This window comes from Ornithorhynchus anatinus, chromosome X1 (genome assembly GCF_004115215.2).
Source record: "Ornithorhynchus anatinus isolate Pmale09 chromosome X1, mOrnAna1.pri.v4, whole genome shotgun sequence".
Lineage (NCBI taxonomy): Eukaryota > Metazoa > Chordata > Mammalia > Monotremata > Ornithorhynchidae > Ornithorhynchus > Ornithorhynchus anatinus.
The window spans coordinates 13,902,661-13,930,411 of NC_041749.1; the positions used below are offsets into that span (position 1 = coordinate 13,902,661).

Below are 27,751 nucleotides of genomic sequence, written 5' to 3' on the forward strand. Positions count from 1 at the left end.
GTACTAAGTGCTGGGTGAGACTACGCATATGATTCTCTTCCTCTTTTTGCATCTTTTTGCTCCATATCCTTGATAGAAACCTGTCGGGGAACTGGGGGATGTTTTCCCCCACATGGTTGGTCTCTTTGCATGGAACATGGCTTGGCATTCAAAGAGGGCTTGGCGTTCAAAGAAACATTTGTGTACAAAGGTGGAGGTGTTCAAGGGGACCGTACTGTAACATGGAGTTCATCAAGAACGTAAGCTTGCATTATAGGAATGCTGAGTGTATTGCATTTGGGCTCTTAATTTAACACTTATATGTGCAGAATTTTTTTTTCTTAAGAAAATAGTCTGGGTTTTAGAATCAAAACGCTCTGTTGCTCTCTTTACCAAAATTCTTTAATTCTTCTATGATCTTTGATTTATATAAGGAATTTTACTCTGCTCAGGATGTTGGTTCGTTATCCTAGACTCATTATTCTTCATTGCATTTAAGGGCTGATTTTGTGCAAAGCTTCTGTACCAACAGGTAGGGGAAAAGGACAAGGATGATCAGTCTTACTGGTCCACGGGGAGCCTGGCGGTCTAAGAATAATTATAATCATAACTGTGGCATTTGGTAAGCGCTCACTGTGTGGCCGGCACTGTTCTGAGCGCTGGGGTGGATACAAGCTCATCAGGTTGGACACAGTCCCTGTCCCTCATGGGGCTCACAGTCTTCATGCTCATTTTACAGAGGAGGTGACCGAGGCACAGAGAAGTTAAATGACTTGCCCAAGGTCCCACAGAAGACAAATGGCAGACCTGGGATTAGAACCCAGGTCCTTCCGGCTCCCAGACCCATGTTCCATCCACGGCACCCTGAGTGCCGTTGGCAGACGCTCAAGGTGAAGCATGAGCCCGTTGTTGGGCAGGGATTGTCTCTATCTGTGGCCGACTTGTCCATTCCAAGCGATTAGTCCAGTGCTCTGCACACGGTAAGCGCTCAATAAGTATGATTGGCTGAATGAATGAGCGTAGACTAGCAGAAAGAAGAAACTGAGACCAACAAAGTTAATGACAAAAGATGAGGCAGTACGCTAATGCTGAACATCCTGTCGCCACTCTCGCAAGTCCAGTGGACACTTGGTTTGATCCAGCAATGGCATTTCTTTTACTTAAACGCGAGAGTCATCGCCCTTCATTCAATCGTCTATTCAGTCGTATTTATCAAGCGCTTACTGTGTGCAGAGCACCCTACTAAGCCCTTGGGAGAGGATGATTTAACAGGATTGGTAGACACTTCCCCTGCTCGCAATGAGCTTACGGTCTAGAGATGCCCAGACACTTCCCTTAGTCTCTCCCCGTGCTGCCACTCGCCCTGCAAATGCCTGGTATTTATTGAGCGCTTACTACACGCAGGGCACTGTGCTGAGCGCTTTACAGAGTTGGTAGACACATTCCCTGCCCACGAGCTTACAGTCCGGAGGACCGCAGATGCTGTCGTCGGCTCTGAACACGTCGAGTTCTTGCGTTGCCGTTTTCTCCTCCTCCGTCCTCTCCTGACACTTCTCCTACACCGCCGTTCCCACAGGCGCTGGCTCTGACTGCGGGAACTCTGACCAGAATTGAGCAGAAGGTAACATCCTTCCTCTCAGAGGAGGCCGATGGCAGTTTCGGAGTTGGTCCTTGCGGTCGCCACACTGAAATCAGATCTTGTCCAGTTGAAGAAGCGGTGGTTGGCCTTCTGGGGGGTCTCTCCTTTTCTGATTAATTACTTCCTAACGTGCCTTTTGGATATGGAACCTGTGCAGTGGTCCATAGGCGTTCTCTAATTCCCAGGAAATGAAAACGTCAGTCACGGGAAGATCCTCCTTTGTGAGACAGAGATATTACCGCGACTTTAAGCAGGTGGTGGTATGCCAAATAACTTGGAATACCGCGTTTAAGAAAATAAGGGAACCTGGGCTTCTCAGGTTTTCCCACACTTTACTGATCCGGTACATTGCAGCTAAAAGACCTTATAATTTTGTTATCTTTAGAAGTCGAGCCCATTTTTCGCATAATAACAGTGTCAGCAAAAGTATAAAACTAGTTCAGTGGCTTTCACTCTAGGACATCAAAGGCCTTTTTTTATCCGTCTTTTAATTGGGGGTTTTCTACATTACTGTCTTTTACCGTGATAAAACACAAGCACGAACACGACCGCTGCGATGACACAGACTGTGAAACTGGAAAGGCATCCGTATTTGACTGATAGTCACTGACTTTGGCTGAGGGTACAAAGGACAGACCTTGGATCGACTAAAACTGTTCTGGTAGCTCTGTACCATCCTGGTCTTTTCATTGGTCACTCCAAGAGTCCCTCCTTGCCAGTATTCCAGGGATCAAACCGCCGCTCCGAGAGCGGTAAAAAGGTCCATCTTCTCCCTTTCCAGTGAGTTTGTAAACTCCGTTAGAGGCTGTTTCTCTGTGTGAATATTCATGGGATTTCATCATGCAGACAGAAGCTGCCCCTTTCTCCTACAGGCGGTCACTGTCCAGGAGGCTTGTTTTTAAACCTTAGAGGTCATTAACACTTAAACCGGGGCCGCAACCATTCTGTCGCTTCCAAGGTTTTGCGATTTCCACGTTCTGCCTGCGTCTCTTACAAACTCGGGTCCGTAAATCGAGAACCAGTCGTGGTTAATGGGTTGAGGGAAGAGAGTGGCAGTGGAAGTAATTCTGTGCCCCGGCCTCTCTGCCCTGTCAACCCACCTGGGCGTGATGCCCGGAGAGCCCGGGGGTCTCTTCGTGGAACTAAGTGGTTGCTCGCCCTCTCCTCCCAAAGGTGTGGAAAGCTCCTTGCGGCAGGGAACGGGTCTCTCGACTCTGTATCCAAGTCTCCCAAGCTCTGTACACAGTAAGCGCTCAAATAAGTACGACGGATCGATTGATTGTTGCCCCTCGGGTTCTGTGATTTGGACTCCTTTCGGCCAGTGCCTGGCCTGGGTCCAGCCGGGCGCTCCCCCACCCCCTTACAAAGCAGGATAATAATAATAATAATGTTGGTATCCGTTAAGCGCTTACTATTCGCAGAGCACTGTTTTCTAAGCGCTGGGGTAGATACAGGGTAATCAGGTTTCCCACATGAGGCTCACAGTCTTAATCCCCACTTGACAGATGAGGTAACTGAGGCCCAGAGAAGTGAATTGACTTGCCCACAGTCACACAGCTGCCAAGTGGCATATCCGGGATTCGAACCCATGTCCTCTGACTCCCAAGCCTGGGCTCTTGCCATTGAGCCACGCTGCTTCCCTAAGGATGGACCCAGGCGGGAGTGAGGGGAGCTGTGTGTACATTGTAGCGGTAAATGGTGTATATTCAGCACGTATGGAGCGCGATGCCCCGTACTAAACTTCACCAGGTACATACAACGTCTTCCCACACAGGAGCTTATGCTGATGGGGGAATCTGAGCGAGGGAGGAAGTATTGAGGTACACGGCAGCTGTTCTGGTGCTGTTAGGTGTGCAGATATGCGTCCCCCTACCCTCTCCTCCAACTGCTTTCCCGTCCGAACAAACCGGGCTCTCTGCCCTCAGCCCTCCTGGGTGTAGAACCACCTGGAGATTCATCCCTGAGGTGGCGACAGAGCCGGCATCTCGCCAGGGCAGCACCAGGTTGCCCAGTCAAGCATCACCCGGTTGCGGGTGCGGTTTCACTCCTCCCGCAACCCTGTTCCTCGCCCCCTGCGCCCTCCCTCTTGGAAGGTATTCTGGTCTCGCTGGGTCTGGTATCCCCCTTGCAACCTCCCTCCTTTCCCATCCTCCAGTCCCACCACGGCAATTCATTCAACACTATTTATTGAGCACTCACTATGTGCAGAGCACTGTACTAAGCACTTGGAACGTACAATTCGGCGACAGATAGAGACCATCCCTGCCCTATGACGGGTGCTCAGTCTAATCGCTCCCCTGTACGATCCTATCCCTCCCCTGTTCCAAGTAGTTGGGCTTCCTGAGCGGTTTTACTCCAAACGGTCATGCCGGGAGCGGGAGCGAGGAGGAGGCAGGCTGGTGGGAGGTTTGGGAGGATCGCCGAACCGTGTTTCCTGGTGGAGAAAGCTGCTCCGGAGGCAGCCTGGGGGAGGCCGGTGCCAGGGGTGAGAGTGTGACAGTGGCCACGGCCGGACGTGGCCTCCGTCCACGAGGCCTCTCGGGACCAGCTCTGTGTTGGGGGTCGGTGGGGTTGTTTAGACAAGGGATGGAGCGGAGAATTCCTCAAGAAATAAAATCTCCGAAGACCACTGCCGTGCACGAACGTGGTCAGAAAGGGTGCCGGTGGGGATCGCAGTTGTCTCCCTGCACCCTTCCACCCACCTCTGGCATCGCGTGTGCTCCGCTGCCATCTTAGGTCTTGTTCCATCTCGTTCCGAGGGGTGGCCATCTTGGTAAAGTAAGGAGGCATTTACTGTTTGAAACCAGCCCTATTCTCCTCTGCCGCCCACCTCCACCCTTTAAGCCCAGGATTTGGGTCTTCAGAAGCTTAAACTCCTGTGTTAATCCATTCCCGCAGGTTAGCGACTGTTAGATCAGACTTTTTGGCTGAAAACGTTTGATCTGTTCGGAGCTCTGTTGTAACCAAGTATGAAGTGGGAAGAGTCGAACTAGTTGTCTGGAAGCAGTTAGTCAGGGACGAGGACCAGGAAATGGAGTTCTAAGCTAGGTTCCAGAAGAGAAGATTTACTAGCTCTGTCCCTTCAGAGGGGTGAACTTTGCTCCTTGGAGACTCTCAAGAGTTTTCAGTCAATCAGTGGTATTTACTGAGGGCTTACTACGTGCAGAACACTGTACTAAGGACCTGGGAGGGTGCAACACAACAGAGCTCGGCGGACCCATCCCCCGCCCACGACGGAGTTATGAACTCACTGTCTTTCCTCTCTCGCTACTTAACTTGGCCCGCAGCTGCAGTGATCTTGGAGAAAAGTGGTTGCTCTGAGCAGCCACTGACGGTAATAATAGTAATCGTGAAGCACTTACTCTGTGCTAAGCGGTATACTAAGCACTGGGGTCATGACAAGATAATCAAGTCCCACATGGAGCGAGAGCAGGGAACGGATCCCCATTTTGCGGCTGAGAGAACCGAGGCGCAGAGAACGTCCCACGGCGGGCAGGTGGTGGAGCTGGGAGTAGACTCCGGGTCGTCTGACTCCCGGGCCTGGGCTCTTTCCATTAGGCCATGCCGCTTCTTGATGGCAGCAGCCACCAATCTGGAAAACTGCCGCAGTTTTCCTATATTTCCTATACTATTACTACGAATAATAATACAGTACTTGTTAAGTGCTTACTATATGCCAAGCACTGTACCAAGCTCTGGCGTAGATATAAGAGAAATCACGTTAGGTGCAATCTCTGTCCCACACTGGGCTCACAGTCTCAATCCCCATTTTCCAGATGAGGTGAATAGAGAAGTGAAGTGACTTGCCCAAGGTCACACAGCAGGAAAAGTGGCAGAGCTGGGATTAAAATCCAGGTCCTCCTGACTCCCAAGTCCAGGCTCTTTCCACCAGGCCATATTGCTTCTTGATTAGCATCCTGTCAGATGAAGCCAATTAGCACCCTGTCACATTAGCATCACCTGGACGGCCATCTCTCTACCATTCCCACATGTGAAGTGCCGTGTGTGCGTGTGAATGTAGCGAGGGGAAATGTTAATCACATGAGGAATTAGAATAGCACTTATTTTTCCAGAGAATTTCTCATCATTTTAAAAAATTCTCATAGTAAATAACGACCGGTACTGTTATTGCCATTTGACAAATAAGAAAACAGGAAGGGAGAAATGAAGGCATCACAGTGAACAAGTGTTTTAACTGGGGCTAGAATCCAGCTTTTCTGGTTTCCAAATTCATTTTCTTTCCACTTAGGAGGGCAGCTTTCCTTCTTACTGTGTAAATCTCATTTCATAATTTGAAAGCAATTGGTAGACCTGATGTCAGTGGGCTCTCTTTATGTGAAGAATCAGCTATGGGCTAGCTGCCCTCCAGTTTTTTCCAGAACTTCTATTATCACTTGGAACTTCCAGAAAACATGAATCCTTGGTTAGATTTTCATCGGGGATAATTTTAAAATGTTGTCTGGGATGGACGCTTATCTTGGTGACAGGCCGAAAGCGCTACTGATAATCAGACTGGCACTGTAATCGAAGTAAGAGATGTTTGGGGTGTGTTCGTGAGTTCAGATCCGTTGGATGCCCTTATGGAAATATACCCGATTTTTGCTGCAAAAAAATCAATAACTGTGGAATTGAATTCTGTGAATGTATTTTTTTTTTAAAGAAACCTTTGTAATACAGAGGTGAATCTTAAGGCTAGCATTAAGAAGTCTTGTTGTCTAGAGTTGTGGTTTTGTAAATAGCCAAAGAAATGCAGTCTAGGTATATTGTTCCTGATAGGCATCTGTGATAATGAAAAATGAATTAAAAAAATTGTTGAAGTGTTGCTGCCTTCGCAGAATTTCCTCCGTGTCTAAAATAAGCTTGCAGCTGGCTTTGCCCTCTGGAGGTGTTATGAAGGGGACTGGGGATTCATAAACTCTTTGCAATGCGAGGTTCTTTTGTTCAGTGGCCATTTACAGAGCCTGGGATTTCTCTGGCTTTGGGGTGTCGTTATAGATCATGCACTCCGATTCACACATTGTAGAGGAGATTTTGCTGGACTGCAGGGAAGTGGCATAATGGAAAGAGTGTGGTGGGAGGACCTGGGTTCTAATCCCTGCTCCGCCACTTGCTTACTGTGTGACCTTGGGTAAGTCACTTAATTTCCCTCTACCTCAACTTCTTCATCTGTAAAATGGGAGTTGAATAGCTGTGGGTTTTTTTTTTTTAATTAAGCGATTACTTTGTGCCAGGCACTGTACTAAACTCTGGGGTAGATACAAACTAGTCAGGTTGGACACAGCCAGTGTCCCACACTGGGCTCACGGTCTTAATCCCCATTTTATGGATGAGGTAACCGAGGTAAGTTAAGTGACTTCCCCAGGGTCACGCACCAGACAAGTGGCAGAGCTGGAATTAGAACCCAGGTACTTTTGACTCCCAGGTCTGCCTGTGCTCTATCCACTTGGCTGAGCTCCTTCCTACTTAGCCAGAGCGCGCCATATTAGACAGAGACCGTGTCCAACCTGTTTAACTTCTATCAGCCCCAGTCCTTAATATATTGCTTGGCACAGTGTAAATGCTTAGTCAGTAAATGGTGTTTATTGAGTGTTTTCTGTGTGCAGAGCACTGGACTAAGCATTTGAGAGAGCACCAACAGAGTTGGAAGACATGTTCCCTGCCCATAATGAACTTCCAGTCTAGGTGAATACCATTATAATTGTTTCTAATGATGGTGTTATGCTATGAGTGTTTGGATACTGTTAGATTTCCATGGTCTTATTCATTCATTCAGTAGTATTTGTTGAGCGCTTACTATGTGTGGAGCACTGTACTAAGCACTTGCTATGTACAGTTCGACAACAGAAACAATCGTTGCTCAATGATGGGCTCGCGGTCTAATCGGGGGAGACAGACGGACAAAAACAAGACAAGGTAATCATGATAAATAGAATCAAGGGGATGGACACCTCATTAACAAAATAAATAGGGTCATAAAAATATATACAAATGAGCACGGTGCTGAGGGGAGGGGAAGGGAGAAGGGGAGGAGCAGAGGGAAAAAGGGGGCTTAGCTGAGGGGAGGTGAAGGGGGGAAGGGGGAGGGAGCAGAGGGAAAAGAGGGGAGCTGAGTCTGGGAAGGCCTCTTGGAGGAGGTGAGCTCTCTGAGAGCTCTCTAACTCAGTTCATCTAACTGAGCCCCACATGAAGCAACCTGATTACCTTGTACCTACCCCAGTGCTTAGAACAGTGCTTGGCACATAGTAAGCACTTAAATACCATCATCATTATTATTATTATTGTTATCTAATTAAAGTCCTTACGAGGCTGTATCATGATATCCCTGGCCCTGTTGGTGGCTTCCATTTGCAGCCGTTTTTTTAAATCACTGTACCGTACCTTTTTTCCATTGCGATCCTTGCCGTCCAAGAGCTTGCATTTTTAACTTGGGCATCTCGGTAATGACTGATCCTGCCTCAGAATGGGGTTGCGAATTATGTATTTTTTATGATTGATTAGTAATCATCATCATCATCATCATCATCTCAAATTTTCAACTGACATTCTCTAGGATTGGCAATCTACATTATTGTCAAGTGCATTCTTTGGAACTTCAGAGCGACTTTTGTCCACAGACCGACCCAAAGGTCGTGATTTGATTCTTGATTCTATTTATCGTGATATGTTGTCTTGTTTTCGTTTCGTTCTGTTTTACTCTGCCGTCTGTCTCCCCCGATTAGACCGTGAGCCCGTCATTGGGCAGGGATGGTCTCTATCTGTCGCCGAGTTGTGTATTCCAAGCGTTTAGTACGGCGCTCTGTACATAGTAAGCGCTCAAATGTGATTGAATGAATGAATGAATTTGAGAACCACGGCAAAATTTCTCCAGCTTTTCCAAATAACAGAAATGCTCGCAGTCGGGTCGTGGGAGTTAATTTGGCTGAGATGAAACGTAGGTAATGTCTGGGTGACTAACTTCTTGTTGGTACTGGCCCCTCTCCTGGCAGAAGTGGGCGGGGGGCTCTTCTGCCAGGAAGGAGCGCTCTCGGGAGCACTCTCGGGGAGCACTTTCAGGGAGCATGCTTTGGAGGCAGGGGATTAGGGCCCCTCTCCAACTTTGCACTAAGGTAGTGGCAGAGAAAATGTGGGGAAGGACAGTTGGGACCCAAGATAAGGTGGATGGAGGGGGAAGAGTCCTGCAAGAGAGAAGCAGCATGGTCTAGTGGATAGAGCACGGGCCTGGGAATCAGAAGGACCTGGCTTCTAATCCTGGCTCCGCCACCTATCTGCTGTGTGACCTTGGGCAAGTCACTTCCCTTCCACTTCCCACGAGAAACAGCGAGGCCTAGTGGATAGAGCATGGGCCTGGACGTCAGAAGGACCTGGGTTCTAATCCTGGCTCTGCCACTTGTCGGGTGTGTGACCTTGGGCAAGTCACTTCACTTTTATGTGCCTCAGTTCCCTCATCTGTAAACTGGGGATTAAGACTTTGAGCCCTATGTGGGACGGGGCCTGTGTCCAACCCAATTATCTTGTATCTACCCCGGTGCTTAGAAGAGTGCCAGGCCCTTAACAAATACCGTAATTATTATTATTATGCCCGGCAATATCTCAGCTGGGCATTTGACTCCTCTAGACTGGAAACTCATCGTGGGTAGGTAATGTATCTGTTATATTGTTGTACCGTACTCTCCCAAGGGCTTAGTCAAGTGCTCTGCGCGATAAGCGCTCGGTAAATACGACTGACTGAAGAGGGACCCAAATCAGGAGAGGGAGACAGTAAAAAGGCAAGGGCCACTAAGCTTTTTCCCCAGGCTCAGCTCTACACCTTTATTCACTTGCCAACCAGTGGTTTCTGGGCAGTCTTTGAGCGTTTGAGAAATCCCAGGAGGGGTAGGGTTAATTAATCTCTCTTCACTTTGGCTCATGCTGTCTTTCCTACCACTGTTCCAGATTAAAGTGGTTTGTTTTTTTTTTCAGCGTCTTAGTCTTTAGAAAGCAATTTCTGCTCCTCTTGCTGCTGCTTTCTATTTGCAGCTGGAGACTCAGCAGTTCCTAGGTAGCTGAAGGGCGCGCCTTAGCCTGGACATGTAAGTTTTTTTTCAGCACTTTGTTTACGCGGGCAAGCGCAGACTTGCAAGACTAATTCCGGGTGCATTTTGAAAATTTAAAATAGGGGTTAGAATTCAGCCTTCTTTTATTTTGAAATACAGGCAGGGTCCATATTTTGGGGCCATACTCGTCGCCTATCTTTTCATATTATATCTCTACGTTTTGGGGGATTTCTTCCAGTTAGATTATTTTGTTTAATGGTATTGGTTCAGCGCTTAAGTGTCAAGCCCCGTTTGAAGCGCTGGGGCGGATACAGGTTGATCAGATTGGACACAGTCTCTATCCCATATGGGTCTGGCAGCCCGAAATCGTCTGTTACACTGTACTCTCCCAAGGGCTTAATACAGTGCTCTCTACGTAGTAAGTGCTCAGGAAATACGGTTGACTGACTGAATGACTAAATTGGAGGGAGGATTTAATCCCTATATTACAGATGAAGTAACTGAGATTCAGAGAAGTTAAGTCATCTGCCCACGGTCATAGAGGAAGCGATTTGCAGGGCTGGAGAATCCAGGTCCTCTGACTCCCAGGCCCCTGCTCTTTCCATTAGGCCACACTGCTTCCCTATTCTATATTAATAATGATGGTATTTGTTAAGCGCTTACTGTGTACCAAGCACTGTTTTAAGCACTGGGGTTGATACAGGTTAATCAGGTTGTACCATGTGGGGCTCACAGTCTTAATCCCCATTTTACAGACGAGGGAACTGAGGCACAGAGAAGTGAAATGCCCTGCCCAAGGTCACGCAACAGGCAAGTTGTGTAGTATTGCTGCCAGAGTTATTTTTGGAATTCCACTTAAATAATCACTATTCCATAAGATGTTAAGCTGCCTATTATTGTTGGATTTAATGTATTGGTTTTAGTCTACGATGAACTTACTGGGTTCATCTTTCACATTTTAGCTATTATAACGTTAGCCTCAATCATGCCTTTTACGTGTCCTCAAAGGGCTCCTAGTCCAAGTTGACCCCAGTTGGACTTTATTTTTGCATCCTTCCCCCTCAAGGTTGTCGTGAGGAGAACGGGGACCAATAGTATAGAAGGATTTTGAGGTCTTGTAAAGAAAGACCGTAAAGAAAGATCTGAAGTAATGGCATAATGGTATTGAGTTATTTTTCTCTCGGCTCTGTACTTCCTTAAATTTATTTTGTACTTTAAGAACATCCCTCCAAGATGTCCTTAATTTTCTACCCCTAGATCTGCCCCTTAGGCCAATGATTTTATCAAATGGAGATTAAATCAAGATACCTACTTGCCCAGAAAATTAAGGATTTTCTGGAGGTGCAGGGGATTTGAATAAGGAAATGGAGTTCAACCGGATGTAAGATTGGAGGATAATCCTGACAGACGAGACGACTTAGAAAACGCAGAGGCAGTGCTGACCGAGACAGAGTCAGAAGCCCGTCCGTCAGCAATATTGGAATGCCCGTTGTGTGCTGAGCAGTGCACTTGATGCTGGAGGGATAAGATGGGGCGACTGTAAAATGCAAAGGCTGTTCAAAATATACGCGTGTTACTTGATTCGGTTGGGTTACGTTCTTTGAAAACGTGGATGTATCTCGAGTAGCTCATCCGTTCGTTCAATACTATTTATTGAGCGCTTACTGAGAGTAGTTGTTTCGTGGGGTACACGAGCCCCTGGAAGTATGCAGTTTGTTTGATTTCGGTCCCAGAACTGGCACTGCTGTAACAGCTGAGTGCAGCTGTTCGGGCCCCTTTCTTTCCTCATCCTGTCCTGTTGTCCCCCGCTTTCCAGGGCTTTTCTGCTCCCTCCTACCTGCGTCCCAAATATGGTCCCCCCCCACCCCATTGTCCTCCCACACCCCTGGTGCTCCAGGATTTTTTGTTTTCTTTTTTCCATCTAACCGTAGTACAGCAGCTGTCCCCATTCCCCAGCCTCCTTGTAGCCTGCCTCCCTGCCCCTGTCAAAGTCACGAGAAAGGCAGCTTTGGCGGAAGCCTAGGAGGTGACCGGACCATATTCCTCCCCCCCGGCCGCTCCCCAGCCGACCCTGGCATGCAGCTTTGGTCAGGGTGGGAAGGCGGGGCCGCAGATGGAAAGGGTGGTGACTGTTTTCGGCTTGTAACACTACGGCTAGTTTTAAAAAAGAAAGCACTGGAGTGGGAGGGGAGAATGGGGAGACGGCGGAGGTGGTAAATTCGGGGTGTGGAATGGGGACTGGAAAGTGACTGGGGGTTTGCGGGGGGAATTGACTTGCTTGCAGTGATTGGTTGAAAAGGTGGAGTGGGGTGTAGGTGGCTGAGGTAAGTTGAGGCAAATAGTGTTGGTCATATCCCCGAGTGGTGTGCATTGTGCGATGGTTGTAAACCAGGGGTACAGCGCAAATGAGAGAAACTTGTACTCGAAAGGCATAAAAAAATCAAAAGACAGATGCATGTAACATCGAAAGCAACGCGTCATCGATGATTGGCGTACTATACACGCAGGTTCAATCAGGAAAGTCTTTGACGGATGCGGACATGGTGTGATCGCGAGGGGGTGTAGGACATTCCGGGCCGAAGAAATGATGTTCGGCTGGAAATGAAGGTGGGTAGGTGGGTGGGGGTAGGATAGAAGAGGCATTTGATGGAGGGTCTTAAAACCTGGGCCAGGAATCCTATTCAAAATGTAACCAAACATTCCCAAAGTTGGTCAAGCACCTGAAATTTGGGTTGAAACGAGTTCCAGCTTAGTGTTTCCAAAGGAGAATGGATTCCTTGTTTGCCTCGGATCCTCCTCAATGCCTAAAGGTTGGAAAGGGTCAGAATTGAAATTTACAAAATCGTGAAGGTGGGGAACAGGGCAATCGCAGACTGGAAATTCACCAAATCCCAGAGCACTAGAATGAAAGGGGATCCATCGAAACGGGTTGGTTTAAAAACAAACAAAAGGAAACACTTCTTCACAAGGTGGGTGGTGAACACGTGACATTTGTTATCATAGGAAGTTGTGCAGGCAGGAGTAATATTAGGTTTAAGACGGTTTGGATACGCTGATGGATGAGAAGATCTTAATGGGTGCCAAAGGGAATGGGAAACGTAGAGGGGGAAATTTAGGAATTCTTAAACTCTGAAGCCGCAAGGAAGCCATGACACTGTCCCTCTAAGCAAGGTGGCCAGCTTTGCACTTTGAGTGTGGGGATCAACTAGAGGCTGGGCATCGTCTTGGGGATGCAGAAAAAGAAGAGGAGAAATAGCGGGATAGAGAAGAAATAGGGGTGGTGAAGAAAGCGGGGAGAATTAGAGGGGAAGGAAGAGGAGAGGAGAAAGAAAAGGAGAGGAATGGAGGAAAGGAAAAATGGAAGGGATAGGATAAGAAGTCACTTGAGAGTCTGTCCCCGACGGCTATCGAGCTTTTATAAATGCCTAGTACAGTGCTCTGGACATGAGGGACTGGCTCAGTGGATTAATCTGGTGCGTTGTCCCCGGTTCAACTGGAGGTGGGTGGGCCGCAACGCTGAACGGGCAAGACGTGTGGTGACCCACAGCGGCCTGCTTCCGCCGGAGCCGGGGACCAGCGGGGGTCCTCTGGTCTAGCCCCGTCGCCCGGGGAGGTGAAGGGAGTCCCACAGATCCCAGGGCCGGGCCTGGAGTCACGACCTCCCGGCAATGGGGACGAGGTGAGGAGCTGCCATCTTGGCTCCACCTCCGGGCCCTTTTCCAGTTTGGACCCAGTGGGGCAGGCTGGCTACTGCTACCCGTCCTGCCCAAAAAAGCCCACGGGGGTAAGATCCCCCTGCACTCCCATCGAGATGATGCCTCTGCCTCTGGGTGACCGGCTGTCGCGGGCAGAGACAGAATAAAGGGTTGGCTGAACCATCGTTCTGACCCATCAATGGCGTGTTCTTCAATCAATCAATCAATCGTATTTCCTGAGCATTTACTGTGTACGGAACGCTTGGGAGAATTTACTCAGTATCGATAGACACGTGTCCTGCACACAGTGAGCTTACGGTCTTTCTTCTGTCCTTAGGTCTCGTATACCCTAGTTACTTTCATAATCGTCTCCACGGCCTAATCCCTCCCTCCCCGCAATTTTTGAGGGGGAAATGAAAGATTATTTTTGTAAGCAGTGATAGTGGCACTTGTCAGGGTAGGAGGAAGCTTGGGATGAGAATGCCCGATAGAAGTTCCCACCACAGCAGCTGGTAACTATTTATCGTAGCACTGACGAGTCCATCTTTGCCAACTCTGATATGGGACATTGCGAGTAGCCAAATTATGAGACTTTTTTCAAGTTGCATAAAATGACTCCATTACTTCATAACTTCATTCTGTCTCTCCTCCTCCCCCCCACCCCCTGTTTTTTTTTGTATGTTTTTTCAGGACCTCAGCTGAATGCACAACTGGAAGGTTGGCTTTCACAAGTACAGTCCACAAAAAGACCTGCCAGAGCCATTATTGCACCGTAAGTTTTCAGAGTCCTCCTCTTCGCCATTCCCCGCATTGAACGCGAACCATCCTCCAGAGCGAGATGAGGGAATCGGAGAGGGACCCGGGAGGAGGAGGAGGAGGAACATTTGGTGGGTGGGACTTCCTCTCCTACTTGACGCCCGGCCGGCTCGATGGGAGCCGTTTTGGTCTGGGGCCTGCTAGGAAGGGTGGTCGATTGAGTGGCGGCTTCTGCCAGTTGCTCGGTCCCACATCACCCACCGGCGCGGTTGAGCGGCTGATTGTTCGAGAGAAACGGCGTGGCCTAGTGGACACGGCCCGGGCCTGGGAGTCGGAAGGACCTGGGTCCGTCTGCTCGTCTGTCGAGTGGCCTTTGGGCAAGTCACTTCCCTTCTCTGAGTCTCAGTTCCCTCCTCTGTAAAGTGGGGATTGAGACTGTGAGCCCCGTGTGGGACAGGGACTGTGTCCAACCTGATAATCTTGTCTCGACCCAGCATTTAGAAAATGGCTGGCACATATAAGTGCTTAACAAATACCATTTAAAAAAACCCTACAAATAAAAACCAAAAAACTGCCCACCAGGGGCCCGATGAAGACATGGAGCCTTGAGAAGTTCCTCCGTTGAATCAGGGTTAATGTGACCCTGTCTGGCCAGCCCGTACTTTCATTCAGTCGTATTTATTGAGCGCTTACCGTGTGCAGAGCACTGGACTAAGGGCTTGGAATGTACAATTCGGCAACAGATAGAGACAGTCCCCGCCCAACAACGTTCTTCATGAACGCTGTCAGTGAAATGCTACATGGAACCAGACAGTATAGAAAAGACTCCATCGTTTTGGGGGGCGGGGCAGTTAAAGTGGATTTTTGTGGGTTAGGTGGGCTTTGTTTGTGGAGGGATGGCTGGGTAACAGGGGCTACTATTTTTATAGCAGAGAATTGCTTTCCTTCTCTTTGTTTCAGATCATAGGAGATCTTTTTCGTAGCCAGGTACGTGTCTGAAAAAACATGTAAAGTAAAAAAAGACCAGGGCCACCGCATGAAGCAAGTGGTACTCTTCTAATATGGGGTGATGACCAAATGGGGGAATCACGTTTCTTCCCAAGATTCAGTCATCAGCCTGTCCTTGAGAACAGTGTAGTTACTGAGGGCTATAGAAATTTGAGTTTTAACAAGTACCAACTGGCACGCCGCTCTGTTTTCCCAGGAGGTTTGTAGTCTGGTAAACGGCCATTAAAATGTGAGTCCGGAGTATGGGCCCTGCTGCCCAACCAATATCTATTCTCTTCTGTTGGGCAAAGGAGAAGGATCCCACCTGTTCCTCTTCTTTGGGCAGCAAGGGCATTGGGAGAAATTGTGGAGAATTTGCCGGTCAGTAACCAAGGTCAACCCCCCAACTCCCAAAGGTTCCCAAGATTTTCCGTCAGCCTCCTATGGTATAGGTCACGGGACCGCACGTAGGCCTGTGATCCTGGAAGTAAAAGCCGGAAGTGGTTGTGGGAACATCGGGGTGGTGTTTTCTCCTGCCTCGGGTACCTTCAGGCCTTGCCCTGCTGCGTCCATTGATGGCAGAGGTACCGGACAAAATGGCGCAACTCCCAAAAGCGGTACATCTTCAGTTTTCTTCTGAGTCGGTGGCAGTCAATCCTATTTACTGAGCGCATACTGTGCGCAGAGCACACACTAAGGGTTTGGGAGAGTACAATATAGCAGTCACATTCCGTGCCCACAACGAGCTTGCAGCCTAGAGGGGAAGACAGACATTAATATAAATAAATAAATTACAAACATGTGCCAAAGGGCTTGTATTTTCGAATCGTATTTCCCAAGCGCTTAGTACAGTGCTCTGCACACAGTAAGCGCTTAGTGAATATGATTGAATGAAAGGGCTAAGGGACTGGAGGGAGGATGAATAAAGGGAGCAAATCAGGGTGCCACAGAAGGGAGTGGGAGAAGAGTAAAGGAGGGCTTAGTCAGGGAAGGCCTCTTGGAGGAGATGGGCCTTCAATAAGGCCATTTTTCGTTCAGTTGTATTTCTTGAGCGTTCACCGTGTGTAGAGCATTGTACTAAACAGTTTGGAGAGTACGATAGAACAATAAACATAAACATTCCCTGCCTACAATGAGCTGACAGTCTGGGGGGGGCGGAGTAATTGTCTGTCAGATATGAGGAGAGAGGATGTTCCAGGCCAAAGGGAGTACTGAGAGCACTGTAATGAGCATTTGAGAGAGCACAATACAATAAGAGTTGGCATCAGTGTATTGAACGCTTACTCTTTGCGGAGCACTGTGCTTAGTGCTTGGGAGAATATAATGCAACAGAATTAGTGGACACGTTTCCTGCCCACAGGGTGCTTCCAGTCCAGCGGAGGGATGGGACTGACCCTGCGTGGACCGAGGAGTACGTGGACCTTCTGTCTGTGCTTAGTCCCAGTTATCTCCGGGACTTAATAATCTCCGGGACAGGTCCGCTTTCCTCCCAGAGTTCTCCTTCAGATTCCTACCAACCCCCGCCAAGGGTAACCTTTTCCAAGAGCCTCTTGGGATGTCAAACTTCCTGGTAAAGGACCTTTCCATGGCCCAGGGGCCCGGGACACAGGCCGCGTGGTGGTTCTGCATCTAGTTAACGGTTAAACGTGGTCATTAAAGAAGAGTAAACTGCATTGGAAATGATCATTTCTCTTGTCTGAGTGCGTAGCGTTAACAATCCCCAATTATGCAGCTGGCCAAAATGACTCTACTTTTTTTAAAATTTTCCCTCCAAAGAATTAATTCCAAAGTTGGGAGATAATTGTTCTCTACAGTTTTGGCAGTGGTCCCGCCCCACTCTGCTGATAGAGAAGTAGCTCTTTTGTTGTGATTCCTGTATCTCTCTAGCCTCAGCTGTTTGTTTCTGGAGGGGAGCTGGCAAACCGGCGTGGCTGTGTGGAGGCTTGACCTCCCTGCTTTCCATCCATAAGCACCTAATCCCTATCATTGTCCTGGTGGGATTTCCTATCAGGGAAGGGCAGGCAGGGCATGGGAATTGGTCTCACACAGCGATCGCGGGGCTCCTCCCCAACCCCCCAGAACACGAGGTCAATATTAAGGATCTCTCAAGTGTGAAATTATGTGGCTTTACTCTAAAAGGCATTGCTTATAGATTCAGGGCCGTTGGGAGAAAAAGTGTTTTATGCCCCTTCTTTCGTTTTTCTTTCCATAACTTACATCCTTACCAGGAATCCAAGTGCCTGCCAAGTACTCGAAAATCCTAAATGCATACTCTTTGGCAAGTTTATACGTGTCATAAACTTTTTTTTTTGGCTGTGTATATTTGATGATAAGTCCATTTTCAGACTTTCTCCTTTGTCCCATTATTCCCCATGGCTATGGTGACTCACACTCTATACCTCCCTTACAGTATTCCTGGAGTCTGTTTTGTCTCAGATAGGCCTTATCTCTTTTTAGCCTTCTGCTTCTTCCCTGTATTGGGGTTAAGTGGGCATATTTGTCATTCTTTTGATCTCCCCTCTTTGCCATTTATTTTTAAAAATTTCTCAGTGTATGCCTAAAGCGTTCTAGTTGAAAAGGACCTTATGTGTGGGTAAATACCTTCAAAGGTTCATCTGGCCTAAAAACACCTCCCCTCCAAGCATATAGGCAGAAATCTGCACAAGTATAGCTATTTATTTTGATGTATTCTATTAAGATAGAGGTTGCTTTCCAGCTCTATGAGGTTGTTGCCCGCAAAGAAGCATCTAGAACAGTGACTTGCAAGGAATTCTGCAGTAATTGCATGTGTGGCAAATATACCTCCACTAATTTGGTTAATAATGAACTAGTCTAAGAACATTAATCGAGCCTTGGTATTCGTTGAGTACTTGCTGTGGGCAGAACACAGTACTAAACACTTGGGATGGTAAAATACAGCAGAAGTGGTAGACAAGTTTCCTGCCCACAAGGAGTTTACAATCTAGTGGGAAGGAGTTTACCCTTCAGTGTGTCATATGACAAGAGGTTGGGGATGGCATAGATCGTCAGTCAGTCAACCGTATTTAATGAACACTTACTGTGTGCCGAGCACTGTACTGAGCGACACATTCCTCGCCCACAATGCGCTTACAATTTAGATGGGGGGATGGACATTAAATAAATAAATGACAGATATATACACAAGTGCTGGGGGGCCGGGAGGGGGAGATGAATAAAGCGAACAAGTCAGAGTGATGGAGGAGTTGGAGAAGAGGAAAGCGGGGCTTAGTCAGGGAAAACCATTTCTCTTCCCGTATTGACACCCATGTCCATCGCCCTCGTCAGCTGTTCCGGACATTTAACTCCCTCCTTGGGCCCCCCCGTCCCTCCCCGTCCCCCATCCCTCACCCTGAATGATCTGGCCTTCGACCTCATTGGGAAAATGAACATCATCAGGTCTGAGCTCCTCAAAATCAGCCCTCCGCCTCTTCCATCCCCCCCCTCCTCTTGGCCCCCTCTTCTACTTTCCCATCCTTCCCATCAGTATCTTCAAAAGAGATCTCCTCCCTCCTCCCAAGTACCACCTCCTCCACAAGCGCATCAAACCCCATTCCCTCCCACCTTATAAAAACTCACACCTTCCCTCTTCCCCTCCTTAACTTTCATCTTCAACCTCTCACTCTCCAATGGCTTCTTCCCCTCTGCCTTCAAACTCGTCTGCCCACGTCTCCCCATCCTGAAAAAGCCCTCCCTTGACCCCCCCAGGCCTCTCCAGTTACCACCCATCTACCTCCTATCCCTCCTTTCCAAACTCCTGAAGCGAGTCGTCTACACTCTGCCTCAAATTCCTCTTCTCCAACTCCCTCCTGGACCCCTTCCAATCTGGCTTCCGCCCCCCTCTAGACGACCTCCTTCTTGCCAAATCCAATGGCTCGTACTCCATCCTAATCCTCCTTGACCTCTCAGCTGCCTTTGACACTGTGGACCATCAATACGTTATCCAACCTTGGCTTCACTGACTCCATCCACTCTCGTTTCTCCTCCTCTCTGTCTGGCTATTCATTCTTAGTCTCCTTCTCAGGCTTCTCCTCCCCCTCCCTCCCCCTAACTTTATGCATCTTTATGCGGATGACGCCCAAATCTGTATCTCCTCCCCTGTTCTCTCTCCCTCCCTCCAGACTTGCATGTCCTCCTGCCTTCAGGACATCAATACTTGGATATCCTCCCGCCACCTCAAACTCAACATGTCCAAGACAGAGCTCCTTATCTTCCCTCCCAAACCCTGTCTTCTCCTTAACTTGCCCGTCACTGTGGACGGCACAGCCATCTTTCCCGTCTCATGAGCCTGCAACATTGGCGTCATCCTTGACTCCGCTCTCTCATTCACCCCGCACATCCAATCCGTCACCAAATCCTGCCGGTCTCACCTTTACAACATCGCCAAGAGCCACCCTTTCCTCCCCATCCAAACCGCCACATTGGTACAGTCCCTCATCCCATCCCGACTGGATGACTGCATCAGCCTCCTTTCTGACCTCCAACCTCCTCTCTCTCCCCACTTCAGTCCATACTTCACTCTGCTGCCCTGATTATCTTTCTACAGAAACGTTCTGGGCATGTCACCCCCCTCCTCAAAATTTCCACTGTTTGCCTGTCGACCTCTGTAACAAGCAAAAACACCTCACTATTGGCTTCAAAGCTCTCCACCCCCATGCCCCCACTTACCTCACCTCCCTTCTCTCCTTCTACATCCCAGCCCACACACTCCGCTCCCCTGGTGCTGACCTTCTCCTCACTGTGCCTCGTTCTCGCCTGTCCCGCCGGCGAGACCTCTGGCCTGGAACGCCTTTCCTCCTCACATCTGCCAAACAATCACACTTTCCCCCTTCAAAGCCCTACCGAAGGCTCACCTCCTCCAAGAGGCCTTCCCAGATTAATGATGGCGTTTGTTAAGCGTTTACTATGTGCAAAGCACTGTTCTGAGCGCTGGAGAGGAGACAAGTGATCAGATTGTCCCACATGGGGCTCATGGTCTTAATCCCCATTTTATAGATCAGGTAACTGAGGCACAGAGACGTTAAATAAATGGTAGTATTTGTTAAGCGCTTACTATGTGCAAAGCACTGTTCTAAGCGCTGGGGGAAACAAGGTTATCAGGTTGTCCCACTTGGGGCTCACAGTTTTAATCCCCATTTTACAGATGAGGTAACTGAGGCACAGAGAAGTTAAGGGACTTGCCCAAAATCACACAGCTGAGAAGCGGCGGAGCCGGGATTAAGCCTCTCTTTTCTTCAGCTTCCCCCTCCCCGCGTCACCCCGACTCTCTCCCTTTGCTCTACCCCTTTTCTTCCCCCCATAGCACTTGTGTATATATGTACATCTCTATAATTCTATTTAATATTATATTAATGCCTGTTTACTTGTTTTGATGACTGTCTTCCCCCTTCTAGACTGTAAACCCAGTGTGGGCAGAGGTTGTCTCTTTTGCTGAATTTTGCTTTCCACGCGTTTAGTACAGTGCTCTGCACACAGTAAGCGCTCAGTAAATACAGTTAAATGATTGAATGGAAAGCCTCTTGGAGGTGATGTGTCTTGAATAAGGCTTTGAAGGAGGAGAGAGTCATTGTCTGTCGGATAGGAGGAGGGAAGGTGACGAGATGAGCTCTTCTCAAAGGCGGGACCGCCGTCTTCTCTTTCCATTATATGATCCCAAGTGCCAAGTGTACCAGAGGATATCGGAGCTTAATTGATTCATTCAGTTGTATTTATTGAGTGCTTACTGTGTGCAAATCCCTGTACTAGGCATTTGGGAGATGAATATGATTGTGAAGAACTGCGTGGGCTGGTGAAGAAAGGGTGAGGGAGCTCCTTCTCCCCCGCAAGGCGCCGGGAGATTGTGTGAGGGGAGCCAGACGGCCCAAGGAGATCATACTGCAGCTGCTTCTGCTCTGGCCCACCTTCCATGGCTTAGTGGCAGGATCCCGGGTTTGGGAGTCAGAGGTCGTGGGTTCTAATCCCGGCTCCGTCCCTTGTCAGCTGTGCGACTGTAGGCAAGTCACTAAACTTCTCTGTGCCTCAGTAATCTCATCCGGAAAATGGGGAGTAAGACCGCGAGCCCCACGTGGGATGACCTGATTACTTTGTATCTCCTCCAGCTCTTAGGACAGTGCTTGGCACACAGTAAGCGCTTAACAGATACCATTATTATTATTATCATGGACTTCCCTGGCTAAAAGCAGGAGTTTTGTCCCATCGGCCCTGGCTGCCTTCCCCATTTCTCTTCCTGCAGAGAGGGTCACCGAGGCAGCCGTGGTAGCTTGGTAGGCGGGTGAGGAAGGGGAAGTTGGTGACGGACCTCTCCTCCCTGCCCCTGGAATATTAGCCCGCAGGTTTGGCTTGGAGAAGTCGTAGTCACTGGTGCCCAGGAGACGAGGAGGGGAGGGGGGACAGGCCAGTGTAAGCGCGCTGTGGGCAGGGATCGGGGCTACTCACTGTGTTCTACTGTCCTCTCCCAAGCTTCATTCATTCAGACGTATTTATGGAGCGCTTACTGTGTGCAGAGCACTATACTAAGCACTTGGGAGAGTCCGATATAACAATAAACAGACACATTCCCTGCCCACACCGAGCTTACTGAGTACGGCGATCTGCACGCAGTAAGAGCTCAATAAATACGATCGATTGATTGTTAATAGCATCTCCTTCCTCGCTGCAAGGCCACTTTCTTCACAGGCCTCCTCTTCCCAAAACTTCTTCCAAGAGGCTTTCCCTGGCTCCTTCCCATATATTATCATCGATCAATAAATCGGGGGTATTTGTTAAGCGCTTACTGCGTGCAGAGCACGGCACTAAGTGCTTGGGAGAGCAAGAAAGAGAAGAGTAGGTGTAGACGATCCCTGGCCACGGTCACTCGATCGATGGTACGTGATGAGTGCTCGCCATGTGCAGAGCACTGTACTAAGCGCTTGGGAGTGTAAAATGTAACAGAATTGGTCTGCCCCAAGAGGAATTTACCCACCTAGAGGGCCTACAGCTTTGTCACGTCATAATAATGATAATAATTATGGTATTTGTTAAGCGCTTATTATGTGCCAAGCATTGTTCTAAGTGGTGGGGCAGATACAAGGTAATCAGGATGGACACAGTCCCTGTCGCCCGTGGGGCTCCCAGTCTTAATCCCCATTTTACAGGTGAGGTAACTGAGGCACCGAGAAGTGAAATGACTTGCCCAAGGTCACCCGGCAGAGAAGTGGCGGAGCCGGGACTCCCAGGCCCGTGCTCTATCCACTGCACCATGTTGCTTCTCGTGCCAGCCCGGGAGCCACGCTAGATCTCGTTTGTTTTACTTTTTATAATTTATTTATCTATTCGTTGGTATCCGTTATCTCTTAACGGTTTATTTGTCAATGATGGCTACCGTCTCATCTGGAAATTGTGCCTTTTGCATCTTTTGGACCCCCAGATGCTCTGTGCTCATTAGGTACGTAATAAATTCTGCTAATCTGAGAGGCAGAAAGGCAAGCAGCAGAAGGTTACTCGTAGCACAAGTCCCAGCTTTCCCGGGCAACCCTAGTGGAAAGAGCACAGGCCTGGGAGTCAGAGGGCATGGGTTCGAATCCCAGCTCTGCCCCTAGCCTTCTTGGGTGACCTTGGGCAAGTCACGAAACTCCTCTGTGCCCCGGTTTTCTCATCTATAAAGTGGGCATTCATTGCCTGTTCTCCTCTGTACTTAGGCTGTGAGCCCCGTGTGGGATAGGGACCGGGTCCATGCCCCAGTGCTTAGGACAGTGCTTGGCACGTAGCGCTTAACAAATACCATAATTATCATTATTAACCATGTCTCTGAGCCAGTCAGAGGCTTGGCGATCGCAGCCCAGCTGGCGATGAGATCAATTTTCTCTCCTAAGAAATATCTGCAAGATCGGGGGCAATTAGAGATTGTAGAAGGACAGGTGGTTGTTGTTTGCTTTTTCCAGGTCTTTTTGGATGATTTTTTGAGACTTTCTCCCAGCTCAAAAAATACATTGTTTCCGACGTGCTATTTCGGAGCCACCGGTAGTTAGAAGAAATCCCGGGCAGCCAGGAAACCTTCAGCCGTACCATTAGGTCCCAACCCAGAGTTCAGGATTAGGCCGCAGCAAACACTGTCCCACTTCTATTACCGTGTCTTAGGGGTCTGGCTTACTTGGCAGCCAATTCCTTTAAACAGTAGGACGATGAAAGAGTACGGTTGTAGTTAATAGTGTCTATAAGAAAATCACCATCCGTTCTTTCCGATCACCGTCGATTAGACTGCGAGCCCATCATTGGGCAGGGATTGTCTCTATCTGTTGCCGAATTGTACATTCCAAGCGCTTAGTACAGTGCTCTGCACATAGTAAGCTCTCAATAAATACTATTGAATGAATGAATTCATAGAATGGCGGTTTAGCTGGTGCAGTCATCAACCAAGCAGTGGTATTTCTTGAGCACTTATACTACGTACAGAGCAGTACTAAGCGCTCGGGAGAGTACAATACAACAGTAAGCGGACATGTTCCTTACCTATAACGAGCTTCCAGTCTAGAGGGGGAGACAGACATTAATATGAATGTCATTTATAGGAAATAATTTAAAGATAAAGCATGTAAGTGCTGTGGAGTTGGGGCAGATATCAAATGCACAAAGGTCACAGATCCAAATGCCTAGACGACGCAGAGGGGAGAGCGAGCCGAGGAAAAGAGAAGCAGCGTGGCTTAGTGGAAAGAGCCCGGGCTTGGGAGTCAGAGATTGTGGGTTTTAACCCTGGCTCCTCCACTTAGCTGTGTGACTTTGGGCGAGTCCCTTAATTTCTCTGCCTGTTACCTCGTCTGTAAAATGGGGATTAAGACAGCAAGCCCCACGGGGGACAACCTGATTACCTTGTATCCACCCCAGTGCCTAGAACAGTGCTTGGCACATAGAAAGCGCTTAACAAATACCGTCATTATTCTTCTTCTTCTTAAAGAGGGCTTTAAGTTGTCCCTCAATACTAGATAAGACAAAAGGGTGAAAAGCCTTGCTCTGGAGCTGAGGTTATCAGTTGGGGGTCAAAGCCCTGTAGGGATTGCAAGCATTATGGCAGGAAATAGGGACAGAAATGGAAGTTCTGCAAGACCCATCCAAAACCAGAAGCGCAGGACCAGATGATTGAGTGTGCCTCGCTAGCCACCTCAAGCTTTGAGTCATTCAAAACTCTTTTCTTTTGTTACCTATTCACCTGTCTTTGCTCCGCCAGAAAGGCAACTCCTGTATTTGTGTTGGTGTGTGTGTGTGTGTGTCTGTGTGCCTGTGCCCCACAGCACTTGTGTCCGTAGCATTTATTTATTTAGTCACATTGTCCGCCTCCCCCTTTAGACTGTAAGCTCCTTGTGGGCAGGGAATGTGTCTATTTTTGTATTGTACTCTCCCAAGCCATTAGTACAATGCTTTGCACTCAGTAAACGCTCAATAAATTTGAACGAATGCACGTAAGGGTTGTGGGTGGGGTGAAGGCTTGGGCGTAGGTGGTTCTGGTTGAGCCGGGAGGTCATGGTACTTGAAGGATAGTTGTTTGTTTTTTTAAAGTTAAAAATCTTTTTTCCAAGCCCCTAGACCATCTCAGAGAAGCAACACGGCCTAGTGGATAGAGCACGGGCCTGTGTGAGTCGGAAGAACCTGGATTCTAATCCCGGCTCTGCCGCTTGTCTGCTGTGTGACCTTGGGCGGGTTATTTAACCTCTCTGGGCCTCAGTTAAGTCTAGGTGTATATTTACTGAGTGCCTGGTTGTGTGCAGAACACTGTGGTAAGCACTTGGGGAAGGACAGTATAATAAAATTGGCAGATATGATCCCAGTGACTGCTGTCTGCAGGGGGGAATCCATCTGCTCCTGGCGACCCCATCACCCAGAGAACAGGTTCATTCATTCATTTAATCGTATTTATCGAGCACTTATTGTGTGCGGAGCACTGTTGATTTTAAATATGGTCTGGGAGGGCAAACTTCACTCCTATCCATCCATCGATGCTATTTATTGAGCGCTTACTGTACTAAGCTCCTGGGACAATACAATAAAACAGAGGTGGCAGATATGTTCCCTTCCCACAAGAGGCTTTCCTAAGTTTCATGGAGGCCGGGAATTGAGAGTGGAGTAGTGGAGCCACATGGACTGAAAATTTCCTGGGATCCATCCCTCCTTCCCCAGGAGGAAGAACGATGTGGGAAGCAGGTCCTGGGGGATTGCGAGGGATTAGATACTAGGAGCTAGCAATTAGGAGTTAATAGTAATAATGATAAAAATAATAATTGCAGTATTTAAGTGCTTACTATATGGCAGATACTATATGGTATTAAGTGCTCGAGTTGGACACAGTCCCTGTCCCAAATGGGGCTCCCATGCTGCGTGACCTTGGGCAAGCCTTTTCACTTCTCTGGCCCTCAGTTACCTCATCTGTAAAATGGGGAATAAGAGTGGGTGCCCTTTGTGGGACAGAAGCTGTGTCCAACCTACCTTGAATCTACCCCAGCACTTAATATAGTGCTTGGCTCATAGTAAGTGCTTAATAAGGACTGTAATTTTTTTTTTCCATCCCCATTTTACAGATGAGGTAACTGAGGCCCAGAGAAGTGGTTACCTGCCCAGGGTCACGTAGCAGACAATTGGCCTGGATCAGAACCCAGGACCTTCTGACTCCCAGGCCCCGGGCTCTGTCCACTAGGCCACACTGCTTCTCGGGTCCCAGCTTGGCGGGAGTTCGGCGTCTGCCAGAATCGATGGGGATAAGCTCGAGGTCTGGATCTGGGAGATTGGATTGTACAACCCTTTCCTTTGTATCTTTTGAAGCCTCACGCCATTTATTAATTGTACTTTTCTTAAGTGTTTGGTTGCTATTTTACTGCGTGCTGGCACATTTGAAGAAGGGCTGGTGAATTGCAGCCGTTCCTAAACTCACCGAAGTCGAACGGGCAAATTAAAATCTGTTGATTAATAACGCTAACTACTTTCATTTCCAGAGAGTCTCTTCTGAGTGAGGTAATGTGGAGGCGGGGGAGGAGGAAGCAGCATAGTCAATAACCCCATACTCTCTTAAAGCCTGAGCAATATTCCCTTCTGCAGCTTGTGCTGGGCCCCACAGTTAAATAGGGGAGAATCGGGCCCTTGTGGGGATTATCTTTGGAAAAAGAGGTTTTATGAAATCAGTCAATCCGTGGTATATATTGAATGCTTACCGGGTGCAGTGCACGGTGTGAGAAGCAGCGTGGCTCTCTGGAAGGAGCGCGGGCTTGGGAGTCAGAGGTCGTGAGTTCTAATCCTGGCTCCGCCACTTGTCAGCTGTGTGACTTTGGGCAAGTTGCTTCATTCATTCATTCAATAGTATTTATTGAGCGCTTACTATGTGCAGAGCACTGTACTAAGCGTTTGGAATGTACAAGTCGGCAACAGATAGAGCCAGTCCCTGCCGTTTGACGGGCTTACAGTCTAATCGGGGGAGACAGGTAGACAAGAACAGTGGCAATAAATAGAGTCGAGGGGAAGAACATCTCGTGAAAACAATGGCAACTAAATAGAATCAGGGTGATGTACATCTCATTAAACAAAATAAACAAAATAAATAGGGTGATGAAGATATATACGGTCGAGCGGACGAGTACAGTGCCGAGGGGGTGGGATGGGAAGGGGGGAGGAGGAGAGGGAAAGGGGGGAGAAGAAGGTTTAGCTGCGGAGAGGTGAAGGGGGGTGTAGAGGGAGCAGAGGGAAAAAGGGGGGGAGCTCAGTCTGGGAAGGCCTCTTGGAGGAGGTGAGTTTTAAGTAGGGATTTGAAGAGGGGAAGAGAATTAGATTGTCTGAGGTGAGGACGGAGGGCACTCCAGGACCGCGGGAGGACGTGGCCCGGGGGTCGACGGCGGGATGGGCGAGACCGAGGGACGGCGAGGAGGTGGGCGGCGGAGGAGCGGAGCGTGCGGGGTGGGCGTAGAAAGAGAGAGGGAGGAGAGGTAGGAAGGGGCGAGGTGACGGAGAGCCTCGAAGCCTAGAGTGAGGAGTTTTTGTTTGGAGCGGAGGTCGACGGGCCACCACTGGAGGTGTTTAAGAAGGGGAGTGACACGCCCAGATCGTTTCTGCGGGAAGATGAGCCGGGCAGCGGAGTGAAGAATAGACTGGAGCGGGGCGAGAGAGGAGGAAGGGAGGTCGGAGAGAAGGCCGACACAGTAGTCTAGCCGGGATATAACAAGAGCCTGTAGCAGTAAGGTAGCCGTTTGGGTGGAGAGGAAAGCTTCACTTCTCTGTACCTCAGTTACCTCATCTAGAAAATGGGGATTAAGACTGTGAGCCCCACGTGGGACCACCTGATTACCTTGTATCTCCTCCAGTGCCTAGAACAGTGCTTGGCATATAGTAAGCGCTTAACAAATGCCATTATAAGAGAAGCAGCATGGCTTAGTGGAAAGAGCCCGGGCTTAGAAGTCAGAGGTCATGGGTTCTAATCCCGCCTCCGCCACTGGTCTGCTGTGTGACCTTGGGCAAATCACTTAATTTCTCTGTGCCTCAGTTACCTCATCTGTAAAAATGGGGATTAAAAAACGTGAGCCCCACGTGGGACAATCTAATTACCCTGTATCTGCCCCAGCGCTTAGAACAGTGCTCAGCACATAGTAAGCGCTTAACAAATACCATAATTATTGTTATTATTATTATTACTAAGC

At 48.7% G+C, this 27,751-nt stretch overlaps 1 protein-coding gene across 2 annotated transcripts in view; it reads left to right on the forward strand.

Moving 5' to 3' along the window:
- Positions 1-27,751, forward strand: part of MEMO1 (mediator of cell motility 1) — a 79,646-nt gene that overhangs the window by 5,570 nt on the left and 46,325 nt on the right. For both annotated transcript variants that reach the window (XM_029050214.2, XM_029050213.2), the window contains exon 2: positions 14,037-14,118. In XM_029050214.2, coding sequence (XP_028906047.1) covers positions 14,037-14,118 — 82 coding nt within the window. The remainder of the gene's footprint in view (positions 1-14,036; positions 14,119-27,751) is intronic.